General features: G+C 44.8%; 1 protein-coding gene across 13 annotated transcripts in view; it reads left to right on the top strand.

Annotated features, from left to right (window-relative positions):
- Positions 1 to 23,737, top strand: part of st3gal3a (ST3 beta-galactoside alpha-2,3-sialyltransferase 3a) — a 739,645-nt gene that overhangs the window by 325,901 nt on the left and 390,007 nt on the right. For all 13 annotated transcript variants that reach the window (XM_070886703.1, XM_070886710.1, XM_070886704.1 and 10 more), the window contains one exon: positions 6,516 to 6,608. In XM_070886703.1, the coding sequence (XP_070742804.1) occupies positions 6,516 to 6,608 (93 nt within the window). The remainder of the gene's footprint in view (positions 1 to 6,515; positions 6,609 to 23,737) is intronic.

Here is a 23,737-nt window from a genome sequence, read left to right on the forward strand (position 1 = left end):
TCTTGGTGACTGGCTTTTGCTGGGTACAATTCCACAGACATTAGCAGACCTTGGGTAACTTGTTCAAGTGGGTTGGGTGACTGTTGACAAGCTATTCAGCTGTGAAGGATATGTGACCCAGGTCCAATGCTGCTTTCATCCAGTGCCAGCACTGGATAACAATTATTACTGAATAAATAAATACTACTATAAGGATGTTATTAAATGTTTTTTAAGCAATTTTACATAACCAACACAAAGGAGAAGAGGAGGAGGAAAGAGCAAAACATTTGTTTTTGCTACACCAGTATAGTTAGATATTACCTCTGTCAACTACTGTGTTTCCTAAGAATTACACACAAGTTACAATTGACCAACTTGCTAACAGGAATGACAGCAAAATATGAGACATGACAAACTGAGAAAGATTACAGGAGGATGTTCGCAGACTAGCAGATGATCAAATAGGTGGCAGATACAGTGGGAAAATGTGAAGCAGTACATTTTGGGACAAAGAATGAATAATGGCAATATCCTTAACATATTGAAGAACTGAGATGTATGAGTGTAGATACGTAGACTTTTAAAGGTGGGAGTGCAGGTTAAAAAATAAGAAGTCAGATAAGGCCAATGGGATTCTGGATTTTATACATGGAGCATTGATTATGGTATTGAATTTGTATAACTTATTGGTTAGGCTATAGTTGGGGTATTGTGTGCAGTTCTGGGCATCCTACTATAGGAAGGATATTGGAGCCAAAGAAAGGAGAAAGCCAAGATTTTCCAGAATGCTACCAAGATTGAAAGAAAGAACTTGCCTTCCATGACCTCGGGATATCCAAAAGCACTTCACATCACTGAAGTACTTTTGAAGTAGTTTTGAAGTATAGTCATTGATGTAAGAGAGGTTATAGTTATAGTTATGACGAACGGCCAAAAATGGATCTTTTTCTCTGAACAGGATAAAATATTATGTAACTGTTGCAATGGTAAACAGTGAAAGATTGTTTCTACTGGTTGGCAAATTTGTAATGAAGATGCACAAACTCAAGATTTGCGTAGGGAACGAGAGATGGGGAGGGTGTGGGGGCGCGGGGGATGGAGGGAAGTTTACAAACATTAAACCCTTCACTTTTACAAATAAAGAGCCATCATCAATAATGAATGATAAATAAATCAATAAATCAACCAATAAATCAATCAAAAAAAGTTAAAAAATCAATAAATAAAAAATTAAGTTTCTACTCACCAACTGCAGCACCGGGAGCCCTTCAGCAGCGTGCTGGGACAACCGCCCCCCCCCCCCACCAAGTGTGTCTCTGTCTCTGTCAGTGTCTCTCTGTGTTTCTGACAGCGGGGGGAGAGGGGGAGGGGAAGAGGGAGGGGTGGAGAGTCAGAGGGGTGAGGAGAGGGAGTGGGGGGGAGGCGAGGGGGAGGGGGAAGAGGAGAGGGGGAGGGGGGAAGAGCCGGAGCGGAACCTGAAGGGAGTGGGGGGGGGCGGGACCTGAACGGGGGGTAGGGTGGGAGTGGGAGCGGGATCTGAATGGGGGGGAGCCGGAGCGGGACCTGAACGGGAGGGGTGGGGGGGAGTGGGAGCTGAAACTGAAGAGGAGAGAGGCCCGAGTCCGATCTTCGCCACCCCGGTGAGCCCATTTGGCCAGGGCTAGGGGCGGCGTGCTTCGGGCCCCTCCCACACAGCCTCGGGGGCCTGGAGCTACTGCACATGCACACACACTCCGCCCCCGACCCCGTGTGATGCGAGACGCCAAGCACGAAGACATCCTGAGGAGACCGGAGAATCACAAGATAAGTTTTTGGTGCCCTTTTTCTTCCAGAAAGTTGGCGCACCTTATCGAGATGCGCTGTTTTTCCAGAGGGCGGAAACTTGGGCCCCATGTCCCCTAGTTTTAGTTTCCCCTATGAGTGGAAATATCCTCTCTGCATCCACCTTGTCGAGCCCTCTCATTATCTTATATGTTTCGATAAGATCACCGCTCATTCTTTTGAACTACAATGACTGTGGGCCCAAACTACTCAACCTATCTTCATAATGTCAACCACCTCATCTCCGAATCAACCGAGTGAATCTTCTCTGAACTACCTCCAATGCAAGTATATCCTTCCGTAAATACGGGGACCAAAACTGTACGCAGTACTCCAGGTGTGGCCTCACAAATATCCTGTACAGTTGTTCTCTGCTTTTATACTCTATCCCCCTTGCAATAAAGACCAACATTCCATTTGCCTTCCTGATTACTTGCTGTACTACACACTAACCTTTTGTGTTTCATGCACAAGGACCCCCAGGTCTCTCTTATCACAATACTTTGCAATTTTTCTCCATTTAAATTATAATTTGCTTTTCTATTTTTTTCTGCCAAAGTGGATAACCTCACATTTTCCCACATTATGCTCCATCCGCCAAATCTTTGTCCTCTCACTTGGCCTGTCTATATTCCTTTGCAGATTTTTTGTGTCCTCCTCACAATTTGCTTTCCCACCCATCTTTGTATCATCAGCAAACTTGGCTACATTACACTCGGTCCGTTCATCCAAGTCATTAATATAGATTGTAAATAGTTGAGGCCCCAGTACCCTACTAGTTACTATTTGCCAACTGGAAAATGACCCATTTATCCCGACTCTCTGTTTTCTGTTAGTTAGCCAATCCTCTATCAATGCTAATATATTATCCCCAACCCCATGAACTTTTATCTTGTGCAGTAACCTTTTATGTGGCACCTTATCGAATGCTTTCTGGAAATCCAAATACACCACATCCACTGGTTCCCCCTTATCACTAGACTTGGCCACATTGTATGTCCTTGTTTTCAATTTGATATCATCCCATATTTCCTTAGTTAGCCATGGATGGTTATCCCTTTTCTGTTCATTGGGATATATTTTTTTTGTGAGTTATGAAATATCTCCTTAAATGTCTGCCGCTGCTCATCAACCGTCCCATACTTTAATCTATTTTCCCAATCCACTTTAGCCAACTCTGCCTTCATACCTTTTGTAGTTTCCTTTATTTAAGCTTAGGACATTGGTTTGAGATTCAACTTTCTCACCCTCCAACTGAATTTGAAATTCAACCATGTTATGATCACTCATTCCTAGAGGATCCTTTACTAGGAGATCGTTTATTAATCCTGTCTCATTACATAATACTAGATCTAAGATAGTTTGCTCCCTGGTTGGTTCCGCAACGTACTGTTTAAGGAAACTATCCCGGATACACCTATGAACTCTTCCTCAAAGCTACCCTGGCCAATTTGCTTTGTCCAATCAACATGAAAGTTAAAATCAGCCATGATTATTGCCGTTCCTAGTTTACAAGCCTCCATTATTTCTTGATTTATACTCTGTCCAAAAGTGTAGCTACTGTTAGGGGGCCTATAGACTACGGCCACCAGCGACTTTTTCCCCTTATTATTTCTTATTTCCACCCAAACTGATTCAACATCTTGATCTTCTGAGCCAATATCGTTTCTCACTAATGCACTGATCTCATCCTTTATTAACAGAGCTACCCCACTTCCTTTTCCTTTCTGACTGTCCTTCCGAAATGTCAAAAACCCCATAATATTTAGTTCCCAGCCTTGGTCGCCTTGCAACCATATCTCTGAAATAGCTATTAGATCATACCTATTTGTATCTATTTGTGCCGTTAACCTTTGTTACAAATGCTGTGTGCATTCAGATAAAGAGCTTTTAAATCAAATCAAATCTAGGTTAGTAATTTCCTTCAGCACAATATCTTTAAAAAGTTTTCATAATTTTCTTCCTCCCACAGCTAAGGGACACAGGTTTCGGTGGTAAAACTAAGTAATAATAGGTATGTTGGCAATGAGTTGTAAAGTGGTTATTCAATAAAGCTGTTTTGATAGCATTGTAAATTGTGTGAGCAGAACACACATGGGTTATAAACATCAGGAAATTGAGAATAAATTGCAAACTGCCTTGATTCTATCACATTATATGTGGGCAGTAGTATACAGTCTGCACTTCATTTAAAATAAAACCTTTATTTTACTGGTCTGTTAGGCAGTAAAACTATTGTGCATTATAGAGATGGTGTGACATCACTGAATGTGTTGGAAAGATAATGTTGATATAAGATGTGAATGTATACAGGTTCATGTGACCAGCAATAGATGCTTAAGAGCAACAGTTTTCAAAATTTAGGATTATTCATGCGCAGATTAATCACAACTCTTTGTGTTCTGATGGAGTATTAACTTGGTAGCATAGATTTATGGAGGTATACCATATTGATAGTTTACTGATCAACCAGGATACAAAACTTACGAGTGAGAGCAAATACATACCATATAATGAACATTCCTTCCCTGATTATCTAGACAAAGAAGTCAGAATTGAATACAGGGGACAAGTTTAAAATTTTGATATAAGATGTGTTGCTGCACCTATTAGATTGGCCAAGAGTTAGAATATTAAGGTAGATTTTGCTTGTCCACTGCCAGTGCTTGTCAGAAGATCAATAGACATTTTCTGTCAATTGATCTCATTAGATGGAAAATGGCAGGCAATGCACTATTATTTTCCAATATATGCTGGTGGCTGGCAAGTTACTTCACTATGGGCAAGGATTAGGAAAATCAAACTTATTGGGGGTGAAATTTAATAAGGCCTAAAAATGGGCATGGGCACCGCGATGCAAGATATGCCTGTGCATTCAAAAAGCATAGGCAGCACATCAACTTGGTGCTGCCTGCTAATTATCATGATTGTAGTATACAGCCTAGTGACTAACGTGCTATTGACAGGCTGTGCGCTCAGTAGAGGGACCAAGTTCGCATCGCTGGAGCGAAACTGGCTTTTAAAGCTGAACTGCCTTCTGTAAAAATAATTAAAAATCCATCAGCACTAGGCAGTCTGCAGCTCTAGTGCCTTCTGCACATAAAAGGCACTCCCAGGGATAATCCCAGCCGCCAGCTCCCCAAGGTTGTCCTGCAAGGCCATCTGCAGTGTCTCCCTACAAAGTCAGCAGCCTTCCACCAGCAATGCCGCAGCCACTGGGGTGGCACTGTGTGATATCACTAGGATAGGCAAAGACACATGCAAGACAGTCTTTAAGGGAATGCACAAGGGTGTAGTTGATTTTTTTTGATGTAATATTGCATGCATACATATATGGATAAAATTGGATTGGAAAGTTTTCTTTGTGGTTGCTTTTATTTCAGCATTGTGGCTAAGAGGACATTGATGGTTTGTAAAAGAGGAAAGATAAGGGGCCGGAATTTAGGCTTTTCGGTTTTCGGGGCGGGAAAGTTACCGGCCGGGAATAGTTGGCACTTTGGTAAGGATGTTTTGGCATCTGGGCGCAGCGTGAAAGGAGGCGTTGTACACTTTTTGTGGCGCAAGGATGGGAAACTCGCGAACTAAACTGCTGGGCCGTGTACGTTTCGAGAGAGGCCTGGGGGTGGGGGAGGGGGGGGGACGGGGACCTTAAAAAACACCTCACAAAAATATTGCCAAAACATTGCCCACACCTCCACAACACAAATTGCTAAAAAATTTAAAGAACAAACACTCGCACTTACCTTTGGAGTATTTTACCTTTCTCTGCGCCGTCGGCTATGCTGGACTGCACTCATTTCCCAGGCGGTCATTGCAGGTGGTCAGATCGGGCAAAAGTCCAAAGTACTGCCGGTGTCGCAACAAGAGGCGTAGCAGGATCACGACAGGGCGAGTCCTGAACGCCGCCTTTCACGTTGTAAAATCCGGCCCAAGGTGTGGGACAAATGTTGAAAGAGGAATTGGGGTTGTGGTCACTGGTACCTCAGGTGGATGATTCCATCCCAGATATCCTGGCCAGAAAGGGGCTCTCTGGGTTGCCTCCTTCCTTCTGATTTTTCTTCTGCTTCTGTGCTGTGCCTTAGGACATGTTACTACATTAAAGGTGCTATATTAATGCAGGTTGTTATTGTGCCTAATTTTGGGTACTGTACTTTAGGAAGCTTGTTAAGGCCATTGACAGGAAGCAGAAGAGATATATTATGATAATGTGAGTGAGAGGCATGTAATGAGGAGATACTAGAAAAACTGAGGCTCTTTTCATTAGGACATAAAAGGTTAAGAGGAAGTTTGAGAGAGGTACGCAAAATTATGTGGGGTTTTGTAAAGGTAAATAGAAAAAACTATTTCTATTGGTTGGTCAGCCTATAAATAGAGGCATACATAAAGACCAAAAGAATGAAGGAAGAGGGTAAGAGATTTTTGTTTTAATTATGCAGAGGGTTCAGGACATAGAATGCTCAACCATAAGCAGTGTTAGAAGCAGAATCTATAATAGCTTTTTAGAAGGGAAGTGGATAAATATTTGAAAAAAAATTTAAAAAGCAAGCACAAGGGATTGACACAAAGTGGATTGCTCTTTTGCAGCAGGGGTGCTGGTGTGATGGCGCAAATTGCCTCCTGCTGTACAATTCCACAATTCATTTCGTCTTTGTGTCTGGTATCGTTGTGTTACTAATCTTATTTGTTTTGTTTTTATTTCTCTCTTCCTCCAGCTCAGCGGAATTGAACCACAAAAATGGAAATAGCACGGAGGGTGGCTGCAGAAAAGGATTTGCCTCTGCACAGATGACAGCAATCTTCCCAAAGTAAGAATCATTGTCACTAGAAGTTCTTTCCCACTGTTTTCCCCTCATTACTTTTGGAGAACTCTGTAGTATGGTGGAGTGACCGTGATGCCAAGTGCATGGTGAATCTAGGATCATTTTATATTTGCAGCTTATTGTACTCTGTACTCCCATCTCTGATCGCATCCTTGTATCCCTCACCACACATTTCCCCCACCCAATTCCAGCTCTATATTTTTCTGTGTCCACCCGTGGAAAAATATCTCCCATAAATCACGTGGAAGTGTACTTTCAAGCTGCCAACTGTCGAGCCTAGATACTTCTGCGGCTATTGATCTGCTCAACCGCTACCTCTCATACATCTTTGATGCCCTTGCACCCAGTAAAACCTTTACTCCCATCCACGTTGTTTCCCCCGGGATAGCTCCCATCTTCGCTCCTTCAAGTTCGGAGAATGCAGACTTGACTGTATCTGGTGCTTATCCGATTTAATCATCCATCACCAGATCTAGCTGGACCAAATCAAGTGCTATTGGGCGTCAGTGTCCTCAGCCAAAACTGCCCACTACTCCAGGAACTTTCTGGAGAGCAAAGATAAACCTTGGCTTCTTTTGTCTACTACTAATTCTCCCATGCCCCTTCCACCCTTATCCAGCAATGTGAGAAGCTAATGGACTTTTTGGCAAGAGTACTGAGACCATCCATTCAGCTGCTTCTGCCGGTTTTTCCCGTTCCCCTTGTCAAGCAAGCCAAAGCTGCGTCATTCTCTAGTTTCTCTCCTATCTCCCCCTATGCCTCTCTGAGTTCATCTTGTCAATGAAGCCCACCTCCTGCTCTCTCAGCTGTCAGCCTTGGCTCACTGGTGGAACTCTTGCCTCTGAGTCAGAAGGTCGCTGTTTCACATCTCATTCCAGAAACGTTGGCACTTAATTTAGGCTGACACTTAGTGTAGTACTGGAGGAGTGCTGCACTGACAGGTGCCATCTTTCAAATTAAGTGGGCGTAAAATATCGCATGGCACTATTCGAAGAAGAGTTGGGAAGTTTTCCCAGTGTCCTGGTAAATATTTACTCCTCAATCAACATCACTAAAATAGATTATCTGATCATGTATCTGATTGCTGTTTGTGGGACCTTGCCGTGTGCAAATTGGCTGTCGCGTTTCCCTATCTGATAACAGTGACTGCTCTTCAAAAGCACCATGTAATTACTGACCATTCAACTTCCCTTCCTGATGCCCATGTTAACTGAGATTGTAAATCACTCCATTCCTTAAAAAAAATAATTGACCCTTCTGTTCTTGCAAACTGCTGCCCAATCTCAAACTTCCTTTCTCCTAGTGTACTGTTCAACATTCCTCAATCAATCAATACTATCTGAGTTATTAATTGATCATGGAACTCATTACTGTGCACAAATTGGCTGCTGTATTTGCCAACATAAATAATAGTGACCACAATTAAAAAATTAAATAATTGGCAGTCAAGTGCTTTTGGATGCCCTGAGTGTATAAAGGCATTGTATATATTCTAGCTTTGTTTTTCTTTTAATCAACAGCACCGTTGGTTATTCATTAATTTGCTGTTTGAGAAACTCACTACACACATTTGCTGCTGAATTTGCCTACATAACTGTGGAGTACAATTTGGCCAGTACAGATTTCTGGCGCACTCACCAGAGGTGTGCCGCTTTTGTCCGCCTCGAAGTGCTCCAGAAATCTTCGGGCCAAGTTTGGCCGTACCCCAGCCTCTCCTCGATGAAGGTGTAGCGTGGCCATCGCGGAGCCAGGTCCCGGTGCTGAAAGCAGTGCCGGGACCTCTGCATGTGCACACATGCGCAGTAGCTCCTCACCCCCAGAATCTGTGAGAGTGTGCTGCAGGCTGTGTGGGAGGGGCCGAAGCACGCTGCCCCTATCCCTGGCCGCATGGTCTCCCTCATTGGCGGCTCGCTGCCTTCCCGGGCCGTGTTTTGGTAGGACTTCTATTTTTTATTTGTTATTGGTTGATTGCTTATTACTTTGACTTGATGCTTTAGGTGTAGGGTTCCTTCTATTTTTTATTTGTTAATTAATTGCTTATTACTTTTTGTGCTTTGTTTAGTGCTTTGTAAATCTTGGTGCTAGGTGCAGGTCCTCTCAGCTTCCTTGTATTTTTTATTTGTTATTGAATGCTTATTTTTGTACTTTGTTTAGTGCTTGGTGCTTTAGAATGTACTTACCTGCGCTGATTTCTTAACTCTCCGCAAGGGTTTTCTGTGCGGGCCACAAGTGGCCACATACGCTGGCCTAAGTTAGTTTGGAGCAACTATTAGCTGTCCAAACTGGCTTAAATGGCCAAAACAGGCGTAGGTGGCTGCTAACGCCCCCTTTTGAAAAAAAAACGAAACTAAAAAAAATTCGAACTAACTCACTTACACTGGCGCAAATTAAATGTGCAGAATGGGGATTTTTAAGATACTCCAGAAAAATCAAGTTGCTCCAAAACAAAACAGAGCAACTCCTGGGCAAATTTTCTCTCTTTCTCTCCCTTGTCAATATCTAACGTGTTGTAAAACTGTTTTGAAGCGCCTTGGGATGTTTTACTACGTTAAAGCCGCTATATATATAAGTTATTATTATTACTTAACAATGATCATACACCAAGGACTAGCTCCATTGATATATTTATTTTTGTCAAATGTAATATATTGAATCAAGCTTCGTGTAAATTTTACTCAGTAATAAATCAGCTGTTTCACGCAATTATATTTTTCTATTTGTTTGGCAGTAAAAGTCCTGTGTGTCTTATTTGACTATTAGGCTCTTTCAAACATATTTTGACGAAAATTTGCACTTGACCATCACGTTGGAAGTGCAAGCTGAGTTTTGGCTGTTAAAAAGCTTGTATCACTTGTTGACATGTGAGCCTTGCTGTAATGTTTCGAGGTTTTTACCTATTCAGCCTGGAAAAGATTTTGGTTGAATTTGTGTTATGATTTGGTTGTGAAGTTAGATTCAGTTCACAAAGTGTTAACGCTGAGACAGATGCCATTTAGGATGTTGATTGGGGCAATTAGTTCGAAGCCAGATGAAACAGCTGTTAACATTTTGTACTCTTGCATACCACCTCAATTTTGAGACAATGGGGGGATGGGGATAGCTAAACAGGCAAAGTATTTGTGTCAAGGCAGAGGCTTTCTCATTCAAGGTGATAACATTGGTGACAGAGCTGAAACAGAAGTCTGAGGTCAGCCTTTATCTCTCTCTGGAGAAGGCAGTTAACAACAACTTGCATTTATATAGCATTTTTTAAAGTAGTGGCACTTCATAGCAGTGTTATTCGGGAAAACTTGACACTGAGTAACATAAGGAGATATTATGTGAGCAAAAGCTTGGTCAGTGGTAGAACGTAAAAACATAAGAAATAGGAGCTGGAGTAGGCTATTTGGCCCCTTGAGCCTGTTCCGCCATTCAATAAGATCATGGCTGATCTGATCATGGACTCAGCTCCACTTCCCTGCCCGCTCCCCCTAACCCTTTACTCCCTTATCGCTCAAAAATCTGTCCAGCTCCGCCTTAAATATATTCAATGACCCAGCTTCCACAGTTCTCTGGAGCAGAGAATTCCATAGACTTACAACCCTCTGAGAGAAGAAATTTCTCCTCATCTCAGTTTTAAATGGGCGGCCGCTTATTCTGAGACTAAGTTAACGTTTCGGGTCGACGGCCCTTCAACAGCTCTGATGAAGGGTCACCAACCTGAAACGTTAACTCCGTATTTCTCTCCACAGATGCTGCCTGACCCGCTGAGATTTCCAGCATTTTCTGTTTTTATTTCAGATTCCAGCATCTGCAGTATTTTAGTTTTTGATAAAATCTTTATCGTTAGTTGAGGTTACTTTTGGCTCCTTTAAAAAATTAATTTTTGTTTTAAATGTTAAATTAAATTGTTTTTAAATATGATTTATTTTTATATAAGTTGTGCGAAAGTGTTTTTTTATGTCATTCGTATTATGCTTCTGGGGATTCCGTGTACGTAAATGGAATAAGCATAATGGGAATCTCCGCGCCCCCGCCCCCCCCCCCCCCCCACCCGCCCTTTTGATTTTGCGAACCTCATCTCCTGGAAAAAATGGGCCTTCATGCAGTCGTATGCCTGCAGGTGCAGGACTGCAAGAGTCTGAAGATACGGACGCACCAGGTAGGTGTGCACTTTTCTTGTGGATCTGAGGCATTCGCGTGCAGGAAACCTCCAACTGCAATATCAGGTCCATTGGTTTCGGCCTTGCCAATATTTAATTGGCGAAATTTCTGCTCATCCAATACTAGAATTCAGACAAGCCGCATGGCAAATCAGAGGCAACGGAGAGGTCGAGGGAGATGGTGGGGTAGAGCTGTGCACTGTCAGCATACATATGAAATCTGATAGATTGGGCTAACCAAACTGGAAGCAATACGGTGGAGTGCATAAGGGATGGTTTTCTAAACTAATATGTCGAGGAACCAACTAGGGGGGAGGACAAAGGGTTTGATTAGGGCAGGGAAAATAGAGTACAAGAGGAAGCTTGTAGGGAACATTAAGACGGACTACAAAAGCTTCTATAGATATGTAAAGAGAAAAAGGTTAGTAAAGACAAACATAGGTCCCCTGCAGTCAGAATCAGGGGAAGTCATAATGGGGAACAAAGAAATGGCAGACCAATTGAACAAGTACTTTGGTTCGGTATTCACTAAGGAGGACACAAACAACCTTCCGGATATAAAAGGGGTCAGAGGGTCTAGTAAGAAGGAGGAACTGAGGGAAATCCTCATTAGTCGGGAAATTGTGTTGGGAAAATTGATGGAATTGAAGGCAGATAAATTCCCAGGGCCTGATGGTCTGCATCCCAGAGTACTTAAGGAGGTGGCCTTGGAAATAGCGGATGCATTGACAGTCATTTTCCAACATTCCATAGACTCTGGATCAGTTCCTATGGAGTGGAGGGTAGCCAATGTAACCCCACTTTTAAAAAAAGGAGGGAGAGAGAAAACAGGGAATTATAGACTGGTCAGCCTGACATCGGTAGTGGGTAAAATGATGGGAATCAATTATTAAGAATGTCATAGCAGCGCATTTGGCAAGAGGTGACATGATAAGTCCAAGTCAGCATAGATTTGTGAAAGGGAAATCATGCTTGACAAATTTTCTGGAATTTTTTGAGGATGTTTCCAGTAGAGTGGACAAAGGAGAACCAGTTGATGTGGTGTATTTGGAGTTTCAGAAGCTTTCGACAAGATCCCACACAAGAGATTAATGTGCAAAGTTAAAGCACATGGGATTGGGGGTAGTGTGTTGATGTGGATTGAGAACTGGTTGGCAGACAGGAAGCAAAGTGTAGGAGTAAATGGGTACTTTTCAGAATGGCAGGCAGTGGCTAGTGGGGTACCGCAAGGTTCTGTGCTGGGGTCCCAGCTGTTTACATTGTACATTAATGATTTAGACGAGAGGATTAAATGTTGTATCTCCAAGTTTGCGGATGACACTAAGTTGGGTGGCAGTGTGAGCTGCGAGGAGGATGCTATGAGGCTGCAGAGTGACTTGGATAGGTTAGGTGAGTGGGCAAATGCATGGCAGATGAAGTATAATGTGGATAAATGTGAGGTTATCCACTTTGGTGGTAAAAACAGAGAGACAGACTATTATCTAAATGGTGACAGATTAGGAAAAGGGGAGGTGCAACGAGACCTGGGTGTCATGGTACATCAGTCATTGAAGGTTGGCATGCAGATACAGCAGGCGGTTAAGAAAGCAAATGGCATGTTGGTCTTCAAAGCGAGGGGATTTAAGTACAGGGGCAGGGAGGTGTTACTACAGTTGTACAGGGCCTTGGTGAGGCCACACCTGGAGTATTGTGTACAGTTTTGGTCTCCTAACTTGAGGAAGGACATTCTTGCTATTGAGGGAGTGCAGCGAAGGTTCACCAGTCTGATTCCCGGGATGGCGGGACTGACATATCAAGAAAGACTGGATCAACTGGGCTTGTATTCACTGGAGTTCAGCAGAATGAGAGGGGATCTCATAGAAACGTTTAAAATTCTGACGGGTTTAGACAGGTTAGATGCAGGAAGAATGTTCCCAATGTTGGGGAAGTCCAGAACCAGGGGTCACAGTCTAAGGATAAGGGGTAAGCCATTTAGGACCAAGATGAGGAGAAACTTCTTCACCCAGACAGTGGTGAATCTGTGGAATTCTCTACCACAGAAAGTTGTTGAGGCAAATTCACTAAATATATTCAAAAAGGAGATAGATGTAGTCCTTACTACTCGGGGGATCAAGGGGTATGGCGAGAAAGCAGGAATGGGGTACTGAAGTTGCATGTTCAGCCATGAACTCATTGAATGGCGGTGCAGGCTCGAAGGACCGAATGGTCGACTCCTGCACCTATTTTCTATGTTTCTATGTTTTTTCAGATGATATTGGTGAGGGGCTGCATGTAGATGAAAAATATAAGGGGACCAAGAATAGATCCTTGGGGGGAGTCCATAGATAATGTGCGAGAGTGAGAAGCGAAACCATTGCAGAAAATTCTCTGGCTACGACTGGCTAGATCAGAATGAAATCAGACAAGGGCAGTCCAATTGAGGAGAGACATTGGAGATATAGGGTGTACTCAAACCGTGTCAAGGGCAGCAGACAATTTGAAAAGAATGAGGAGGGGCAATTTACTACGGTCATAGTCACATAAAATGTCATTTGTCACTTTGGTGAAGCGGCAGAAACAGCTGAACGGATGGTCTCAATCTTAGTGGCAAAGAAGTCCATGAGATCCTCGCACTTGTTGAAGGTGAGGGTGGAGGGAGCAAAGGAGATGGGTGAGGGTGGGATGGCAGTATTAATAAACAATTCTATCATAGCATTAGAACGCAAGAATGTTGAGGAATAGGAGAGAAATTGGTACAATTCTCGGTGTGCTTTACAACCTACCAAACAATAGAGGAAATTGAAGGGGAGATTTGTAAACAGTTCAGGAAGATATATACAAATGATAGGACAATAATATTGGGTAATTTTTACTATTTCAAGCTAGACTGGGGTAAAGGTGACCCATATGGTGAAAGTGAGGAATGCTATTCAGAACACATCTAAGACTGCTTCCTAGCTCAATATGTTTCTGGTCCAATGAGAAAAACAACCACGCTTAAATTTTGGGAACTGAAATGGGACAAATAACTAATGTGATTGTAGGAAAACAATTGGTAAATGGTAACCATATAGTTATAGTCAGTGAAAAAATAAAAGGGGAAGTAAGAAAAGAAAAAGAAAGATTTGCATTTATATAGCACCTTTCACGACTTCAGGCAGTCCCAAAGCACTTTACAGCCAATGAAGTACTTTGAAGTGTGGTCGTTGTAATGTAGCAAAAACAGCCAATTTGCACACAGCAAGCTTCCACAAACAGCAACGTGATAATGACCAGATTATCTGGGGGGTTTTAAGTGATGTTGATTAAGGGATAAATATTGGCCAGGACACTAGGAATAACTCCCTTACTCATGTTTGAAATAGTGACAGGGGATCTTTTACATCCACCTTAGAGAGCAAACGCGGCCTTTGTTTAACGTCTCATCCGAAAGATGGCACCTCCGACAGTGCAGCTTTCCCGCAGTACTGCACTGGACCGTCAGCCTCGATTTTGTGCTCAAGTCTCTGGAGTGGGACTTGAACCTACAACCTTCTGATTCAGATGTGAGAATGCTGCCAACTGAGCCGTGGCTGACACAAGAATCAAAGATAGGAGTACTGGAATGAAAAAAGATATAAAGTTCAGTGATATAATAAAGGATCTGGCCCAAATTAACTGGCAAGAAAAGTTAGGGTCACTAATTTGACACAAGATTGAAGAGAGGCAGCGATCATTCCATCTTTAATGGGGAGAATATATGAACATTTGGAGCAGTGGAAGATACAGAGCTATTTTTAGAGGATCTGGGAAGTAAGATTATTTTTGGATTGCTCTATAAGAATTGGCACTGACACAATGAACTTGAAAGGTCTCCTCTGGTGAAAGCTTCTATAATTCTATGGATTTACTCCATAATGGATGGCAGATTTTAAGACTAGTGTATTTTTTTTCAACAAGCATAGCATATGGTGGAAGGTACAAACTAGTGGAACGTGAATCAAAAATCCATAAACATGCCCCAAACTCAATTTTCTGCTTGCTCAAAGTCAATAGAAGAATTTACCATCAGACAAATATTTCCAGTGTCGCCCCTTGATAGATTTTTGTTAGGCAAAGGTATTAAAGGTTACGGAACCAAGGCGGTAGATGGAGTTAAGCTACAGATCAGCCATGATCTAATTGAATGACAGAACAGCTCGAGGGGCTGCATGGCCTACTCCTATGTTCCCTCAGTAGGTCCCAAAAGATGGGACAATATGGGTTAAAACTCTTAATTATTTAATCCTGGATTTTCCTATTTAACATCTTGGACTTCAATTTGTTTTAAGCATCCAATATTCTGAGAAGGTGAAAATATAAAGTGGATTTCTCTTAATTTTTTGGCTTTGCATCTCTGTGCATGTTTTTTTTTTGTTTGTTCATGGAATGTGTGTGTCACTGGCAAGGCCAGCATATATTGCCCATTCCTAATTGCCGCCTTCTTGAACCGCTGCAGTCCATGGGGTGAAGGTACTCCCACAATGCTGTTAGGGAGGGAGTTCCAGGAATTTTGACCCAGTGATGATGAAGGGACGCGGATATATTTGGATAGTGTGTGACTTGAAGGGGAACGTGGAGGTGGTGGTGTTCCCATGTGCCTGCTGCCCTTGTCCTAGGTGGTAGAGGTCACTGGTTTGGGAGGTGCTGCTGGAGAAGCCTTGGCGAGTTGCTGCAGTGCATCTTGTAGATGGTACACACTGCAGCCACGGTGCCCCGTGACGGAGGGAGTAAATGTTGAAGGTGGTGGATGGGGTGCCAATCAAGTGGGCTGCTTTGTCCTGGACGTTGTTGAGCTTCTTGAGTGTTGTTGGAGCTCCATGGCTGCTGAAGGCCTTGTTACGTTGTTACGTTGAGGGAGCAACGTGCGGTGGCCCGGCATGGAAATTGGCTCGGTCCCGGCCTGCAAGACCATCAGCAGGCCAGGGCCATTAGAGGAGCAGCGTGCGGCGGCATGCCACTTCAGGGAGCAGCGTGTGCTGCTGCAGGAGGGTGACGGCTGACTGCAGTGTGAGCAGGTACAGCAGGAGTGGCGAGGTCGGGGCGAAGAAGCGGCAAGAGTTCGTAGAGGGATGTAATCGGGGCCTAGGAGAGGCGTGAGTTTGGGGCTCAGAAGAGGCGAGGGCCCTGGGGCTGCACGGGCCAGCCCACACTGCGATATGTGAGCGCACTAGATCTGTGCAGCAGAGCTGGTCTCCAGTCGTCTTGGTTAACCCTTGCCACGGGACCAAGACCCAGCTCTGTCAAGCCCGTGTGGTGGCTGGTGTGCAACGGCCACCATACATTAAAAAAATTCACGCACAGTCATCTTCTACCCTTCAACATGTAGTTCAGGATCCGGAATATTAGGTCCTTCATTGAAACACCTGTGAACTCATCCCTTTTTGGTGTGGAAGCAAGTCATCCTCGATACGAGGGATCGCCTATGATGATGATGATGATGATGATGACTCATCCAGGCAATTGGAGAGTATTCCATCACATTCCTGACTTGTTTCTTGTTGATGGTGGAAAGGCTTTGGGGAATCACTCGCTGTAGAATTCTGAGGTGAGACACTCTCCGCAGAATATCCAGCCTTTGACTTGCTCTGGCTAGTCCAATTAAGTTTCTGGTCAATGGTAACCCCCAGGCTGTTGATGGCGGTGCATTCGGCGATGGTAATGCCATTGATAGTTTGACTCTCGCTTGTTGGAGATGGTTATTGCTTGGCACTAATATGGCGCGAATGTTACTTATCAGCAGAATCAACAACGCGGAGGTCGGAAGCGGTGAGGAGCGGAGGTCGGGACCGGCGAGGAGCGGAGGTTGGGACCGGCGAGATCCGGAGATCGGAAGTGGAGAGGAGAGGATGGACGAAGAACGGAGAGATTGGAGCCCAGAGGTGGAACAGCGTGGACAAGACCAAGGGAAGGTGCAGCACGGGCCAATAGCGAGACTGTGAGATAGTAAGGCTCACATTGCATACTATGAGTTCCACGTAGAGAGAGGAACATAAAGTGGGAAGGAGGACAGTAGGAGTATGTTTGAGTTTGTATGTATTGGCACATGCGGTGGAGCTTGTTCTCCAGTCATGGATCCCCTTGCCATTGGACCAGGACCTTGCGCCATCAAGCTCGTGTGGTGACTGGTGTGCAACGGCCAACCCACAATCAAAGAATTCACGCAAAGGCATCTTCCACCATTTAAAATGAGTTCATCAGTCACCTAAGTACTAATTTTTAGTGTGGAAGCAAGTCTTCATCGACCCCGAGGGACTGCCTATGATGATGATCAGCCCATGCCTGAATGTCATCCAGCTCTTGCTGCATGCTGGCATGAACTTCTTCATTTTCTGAGGAGTCGCGAATGGAACTGAAAGCACTGAAATCATCAGCGAACATCCCCACTTTTGATCTTATGATGGAGGGAAGGTCATTGATGAAGCAGCTAAAGATGGTTGGGCCTAGGACACTGTCCTGATCAACTCCTGCCGGGGCTGGGATGATTGTCCTCCAACAACCACAACCATCTGCCTTTGTGCTAGGTATGACTCCAGCCAGTGAAAAGTTTTCCCTCAGATTCCCAATGACTTAAATTTTAATAGGGCTGCTTGATGCCACTCTTGGTCAAATGCTGTCTGATGTTAACGGCAGTCATTCTCACCTCACCTTTGGAATTCAGCTCTTTTGTCCATGTTTGGATCAAGGCTGTAAATTAGGTCTCGAGCTGAAGCTTCTGGCAGAACTGAGCATTGGTGAGCAGGTTATTGGTAAGTGCCGCTTGATAGCTGTGTCGATAACACTTTTCATCACTTTGCTGACGATTGAGAATAGGCTGAAAGGGTGGCAATTGGCCGGATTGGATTTGTCCTGCTTTTTGTGGACAGGACATACCTGGTTAGTTTTCCACATTGTCGGGTAGATGCCAGTGTTGTAGCTGTACTGGAACAGCTTGGCTAGAGGCGCGGCTAGTTCTGGAGCACAAGTCTTCAGCACGACAGCCGGGATGTTGATGGGGCCTATAGCCTTTGCTGTATCCAGTGCGCTCAGCCGCTTCTTGATAACACGTGGAGTGAATCGAATTGGCTGAAGACTGGCTTCTGTGATAGTGGGGACCTCAGGAGGAGGCCGATACGGATCATCCACTCGGCACTTCTGGCTGAAGATGGTTGCAAACGCTTCAGCCTTGTTTTTTGCACTCGCATGCTGGGCTCCGCCATCATTGAGGATGGGAATATTCATGGAGCCTTCTCCTCCAGTTAGTTGTTTAGTTGTCCACCACCATTCACGACTGGATGTGGCAGGACTGCAGAGCTTTGATCTGATCCATTGATTGTGGGATTGCTTAGCTCTGTTTATAGCTTGCTGCTTCCACTGCTTAGCATGCATGTAGTCCTGTGTTGCAGCTTCCCCAGATTGGTACCTCATTTTTAGGTGTGTCTGGTGCTGCTCCTGGCATGCCCTTCTGCACTGCTCATTGAACCAGGGTTGGTCCCCTGGCTTGATGGTGAGGGATATGCCGAGCCATATTGGTTACAGATGGCTCACAGCGTCTCATGGATGCGCAGTTTTGAGTTGCTAGATCTGTTCTGAATCTATACCATTGAGCAAAGTGGTCGTGCCACACAGTGTGATGGAGGGTGTCTTCAGTGTGAAGACGGGACTTCGTCTCCACAATGACTGTGATGATCACTGCAACCAATGTTGTCATGGACAGATGCATCTGAGACAGATGGATTGGTGAGACGAGGTCAAGTCGGCTTTTCCCTCTTGTTGTTTCTCTCACCACCTGCTGCAGTTCCAGTCTGGCAGATATATCCTTCAAGACTTGGCCAGTAGCACTACAGAGCCACTCTTCGTGATTGACATTGAAGTCCCCCACCCAGGGTACATTCTGTGCCCTTGCTACCTTAAGTGCTTCCTCCAAGTGGTGTTCAACATTCATCAGCTGAAGGAGGTAATCAACAGGAGGTTTCATTGCCCATGCTTGGCCTGAAGCCATGCGACTTCATGGGGTTCAGAGTCAATGTTGACGACTCCCAGGGCCACTCCCTCCACATTGCCGCCATCCCTGGTAGGTCTGTCCTCCCAGTGGGACAGGACATACCCATGGATGGTGATGGAGGAGTCTGGGACATTGTCTGAAAGATATGATTCTGTGAGTATAACTATGTCAGGCTGTTGCTTGAATAGTCTGTGGGACAGCTCTCCCAATCATAACCCCCCTTTCCCATTTACGCTCCTAGTAAGAGCAGTAGGGCACCTCGAGGGCTGCTGCTGTGGGGGGCGGGGGGGGCATAGAGGGAGGTGACATTGGCAGATTCAATTCAGGGGGCCGAGGAGAAGTTGTTTCCGAAGAAACATCTTCCGAATCAGAAGTTTGTTTATAAATTTTTTTACATCAATTGTTAAATTATTAAAACTTTTTATTGAACTTTACAATTGTTATGCAGTATCTTCTAATAACGTAAGGTTAAACATCGATACAAGGGTTGCAAACAATGGCGAGGCCAAGCAAGGATGAAACGTAACACAACTGTAATTGTCACCAATGTAACTTCACGCAAAGCATTCATTTATAAGCTGCTGACGCTACAGACTTGCAGCTGCGTAACTACCACGGGGCTTTTCCAGTGGTGTGAGGGGGTGCGTGGGGGCATGGGTTCATCTCCAGGCTGATTGTCCTCACCATGGCCCTCGTCCTCCTCCTCCTCCTCCTTGTCCTCTTCCGCCTCCCCTCTCTCCTGAGGTGGACTGGCAATCCCATCGGCAATTATTGTCCTCTCCTGATAGCTAGGTTATACAACATGCAGCACACCACAATGAACTCAGCGACCTGCTCAGGGTGGTATTGTAGGTTGCCTCCTGAGTGGTCTAGGCATCTCTAATTGTCTTTTCGACGATGTTGCGTATGGCTATATGGCTTTCGTTGTAGCGCTTCTCGGCTTCTGTCTGGGGCTTATGTGGGGGGGGGTGGGGGGGGTCATGAGCCAGCTGGCAAGGCCATATCCTTTATCCCCGAGCATCCAACCGTGACCTTGTGGCTGACTCTTAAACAGGTCAGAGACAATGCTCTCACTCAAGATGGGTGGATCATGGATGCTCCCTGGAAAATTTGCATTTACTGCCATGATTATTTGCTTGTGGTCGACAACGAGCTGCACATTCAGGGAGTGAAACCCCTTCCGGTTCCAAAACACCTCTGCATCCTGTAAAGGTGCTCGCAGGGCAATATGCGTACAGTTTATTGCTCTCTGCACCTTGGGGAAGTTTACTATTCTCGAGAATCCCAAAGCCCTCTCACTCGGTGCCTCCCTGGTCATAGGGAAATTTATAAAGTCCATCCTGTGTGCATAAAGGGCTTCAGTCATCTGTCGAATGCAACAACGTGTGGCATGCTGAGAGATGCAGCAAATGTCGCCAGCTGAAGCCTGAAAGGAGTCCGATGCATAGAAGGCAAGTGCCGCAGTAACCTTAACCTCAACGGGCAGTGCAGTCCTGACGGTGCTGGGAGGCTGCAGATCTCCCATAATTAGCTGGCATATCTTACTGATGACCTCCTTTCAGAAGCGTAGCCATCTAATGCACGTGTTATCGGACAAGTCCAGATATGATTGCTTATCCCTATAAATGTGTTGGGTATAAGGTCTCCTCCTCAGCATTCTGCCACCTCTTTGATTGGGAATGCTCTTCAATGAGTCTTCTCCCATCTCTATTCTGCAGCATGTGAGTAGTCATCAATACCAGTTGAGAAATTACACGCCCCATCACTATAAATGCCTCAATCTGTCTTCAAATATTCTTAAATGGTCAGGTGAGTGAAGTTTTTCTTGAGCGTCATTTTTGGCGGGCGATCATTTGGGGGCAATATAGGCAAAATGCCGAAAGCAGTGCTCGACGATAATCTGGGCGATATTTGGGTATTAGTTTCCATTATGAACAGTATTCTGCGCCTTGCACGAGTGATGACGTCAGATTTTTTTTTAAATGACAGGGCAATTCAGCTCATTCCTGTATGCCGAAAGTTACGCCGGCGATAATCGAGCACTAGTTACCATTTATCATCAAATATGGGCGATAAGCAGCATCTTGGCGCTTATATGGGCGCTAAATGGGCGAATATGTGCCGATATCTAGCCCTGGGTCTTTTTGCATGAACAGTGTGCAAACTCCATTACACTTGCTGGTGCTGGAGGAAGTGTCATCCAATCTGTGACAAGTACACCATCTTCAAGTTTTCACCCATGGTCCTTTGGAGATGGGATTTCCCGCATGTTCTCAAGACATTGCTTGTGAACTGCAAACTGGTAGCCTCGATGCGGCCTTGGACAACGTGGACCATTTTCCATACCTCGTGAACCTACTGTCAACAAGGGCAGACGTCAATGACGAGGTCCAACACCGCCTTCACTGTGTTAGAACAGCCTTTGGTCACTTAAGGAAGAGAGTGTTTGAAGAAGCTTAAAGCCGGCACCAAGCTCATGGTCTACAGAGCAGTAGTGATACCTGCCCTCCTATAGGCTTCAGCGACAGCAGGCACATCAAAGCACTGGAGAAGTACTGCCAACGCTGCCTCCGCAAGATCCTGCAAATCCATTGACAGGATAGACCAACCAATGTCAGTGTTCTCGCTCAGGCCAGCATCGAAGCGTTAATGACGCTCGATCAGCTCCGATGGACGGGCCACGTCGTCCGCATGCCCGATACGAGACTCTCAAAACAAGCGCTCTACTCGCTCTACAAGAGCTCCGACACGTCAAACGAGCCGCAGGTGAGCAGAGGAAACGCTTCAAGGACATCCTCAAGACCAAGTGCAACATCCCCACTGACAGCTGTCAATCCTCGGCCCAAGACCGCTCAAAGTGGAAGAGAATAATTCGGGTAGGCGCCGAACACCTCGAATCTCTGCCGGGAGCAAGCGGAGACCAAGCGCAAACAGCAGAAGGTGCGCATGACAACCCAAGCACTCAAAGCAACCGGCCCTACAACCAACATCCCTTCAACCACCATCTGCCCCACCTGTGACAGACACTGTAGGTCCCACATCAGACTCATCAGTCGCCTGAAAACTCATTTTTAGTGTGGAAGCAAGTCATCCTCGACTCCGAGGAACTGCCTAAGAAGAAGAAAGAAGAGGGTAATTGACACGCTGTATATGCTTGTACAGTGAATCTTTATTTGGTGGCAAGCACTTCTCTGCATAACTTCCAGTCTTGAACATTTGACATCTGGCCTGGTTCACATCTCTGAATCCACTCTGCCCGTAGAGTTTGCAAACGTATGCCTCTAGTTCCTCACAAAGGGATTATGAAACTGCAAACGAGGTCCCTAACTTCTCAAATGACGAACAGTGCTCTTTACTGGCGATCAGGACTTTCGCTGATTTCACCTTCCCCATTCCATACAGGGCACTCACTGAATCACATCCTGAAAAATCAGTGAAACCCTATGAAAGCAGCACATGCATCTTTTCCAAAGTGATCAAAGATGCAATGAACATCTGTTGTACCTGTGTTGTTTCCTTTTCCTGTGCAAAAGTAGAGCTTGGCCTCAATACAAAGACATCAGTGTCAGGACTGTTTATGATGACATGCTCACTGGAACTGGCAGCAAATGCGCTGTGAAGCAGTAGTCGTGTGTCGGCTTCTTCCTGGTTGGAGAACAGTGCTTGGATTGATACCACCTCCAGATCTGTTTTGCAGTCATTCTGACATATAGCATGACACTCACTTTCGTGTCCAACAAAGTGTGTTACATCATCAATAATCTCCTTTGCGGACTTGCACCATCTTTCATAGAGGAACTGGCGAAGATTTTCCTTGTGGTCACCACAAGACAGAAATTTTGTGCACTGCTTTGGAATTTTCTGGTCAGGAGAGAAGATTTTGAGTTCCTCCAATTGATCTCTGTCCCCTTTCACCACTTTTGATGCTGTTGGTCTTGTATTTGTGTGGAACAAAGTGGATCAATCTGGACTTATCCATTTTTGCTTGGTCAGCAAACTATCCAAATGTTGATTGTGGTTTCATGACTTGAATCAATGCCATAGCATCCCACACCCATGTTGAATCACTTGAGATCCCATCAATGGTCGGAGATGGGTTGACTGACCCCTCGAGAAAGTGTAAGAGCTTGGCTTTGTTTGTCTTGATGAGGGATCCATCGTGATTAGCTAGAGGCAAGGGCAATGATCCCAACGTACGAATCAGCATCTTGTCGATGTCCACCTTGTACACTATTCCATCAACCATTAGTCTGGCAAATAAGTTCCGATCTGCTTTCAGAGCAATCGCTACCCTTTATTTTCGTTATGGTAGATTTTCCTGAATCCTTGAAAGTCCAAGACCAAGAAACCTGGTGTAGCTCTGGTAGCAGCTCAGATGATACCTTGCTTCAAGGGCAACAAGATCTTGTCCATGGATATGCAACAGGATTGCCTCACCTTTCTGGGTTTCTGCTACAAGGAGCAGTTTACCTGCAGTCATAGTCTCACTTGTACCAGCCTTCCCCGTCTCTTTTGGATGTGTCTCTCCACAATTGTTTTGTCCTTCTTGCAGAGAAGGCACTGCACTGGAAGATGAGAAGCCCTCGCAGGTATAACCTTGGAGTCTGTCGTCTTTGAGCGAAGCAGTCGAACCATGGTGGCGGCTTCACTCCTCTTCTTTCTGTACTGGTTTTGCAATGGCTGCTTCAACTGCACAGAAATAAAAAGACAAGGAAAAAAAAAAAGAAAACCGAAAAGAATAAGAGAGTAAAAAAGGGCGGGGGGAGACAAACGGAGAGAAAATGTGATGGACATTTGTCATGTTTTAATTTTATTCTCAGTATTGATATGTGATAGATATACAAATAAATATATGAATGTACTCACGTTCATAGTTCTGATTTTCCCTTTCTTGCTTCTTCTTGGCTCTGTCGATCTTGGCATTTATGAGTGAAACGCATGCAGCATTGCCGATGATATCCAATCGAATGTGGGATTTTGTGAGTTTTTCT

The sequence above is a fragment of the Pristiophorus japonicus genome, chromosome 8 (assembly GCF_044704955.1).
Source record: "Pristiophorus japonicus isolate sPriJap1 chromosome 8, sPriJap1.hap1, whole genome shotgun sequence".
NCBI lineage: Eukaryota > Metazoa > Chordata > Chondrichthyes > Pristiophoridae > Pristiophorus > Pristiophorus japonicus.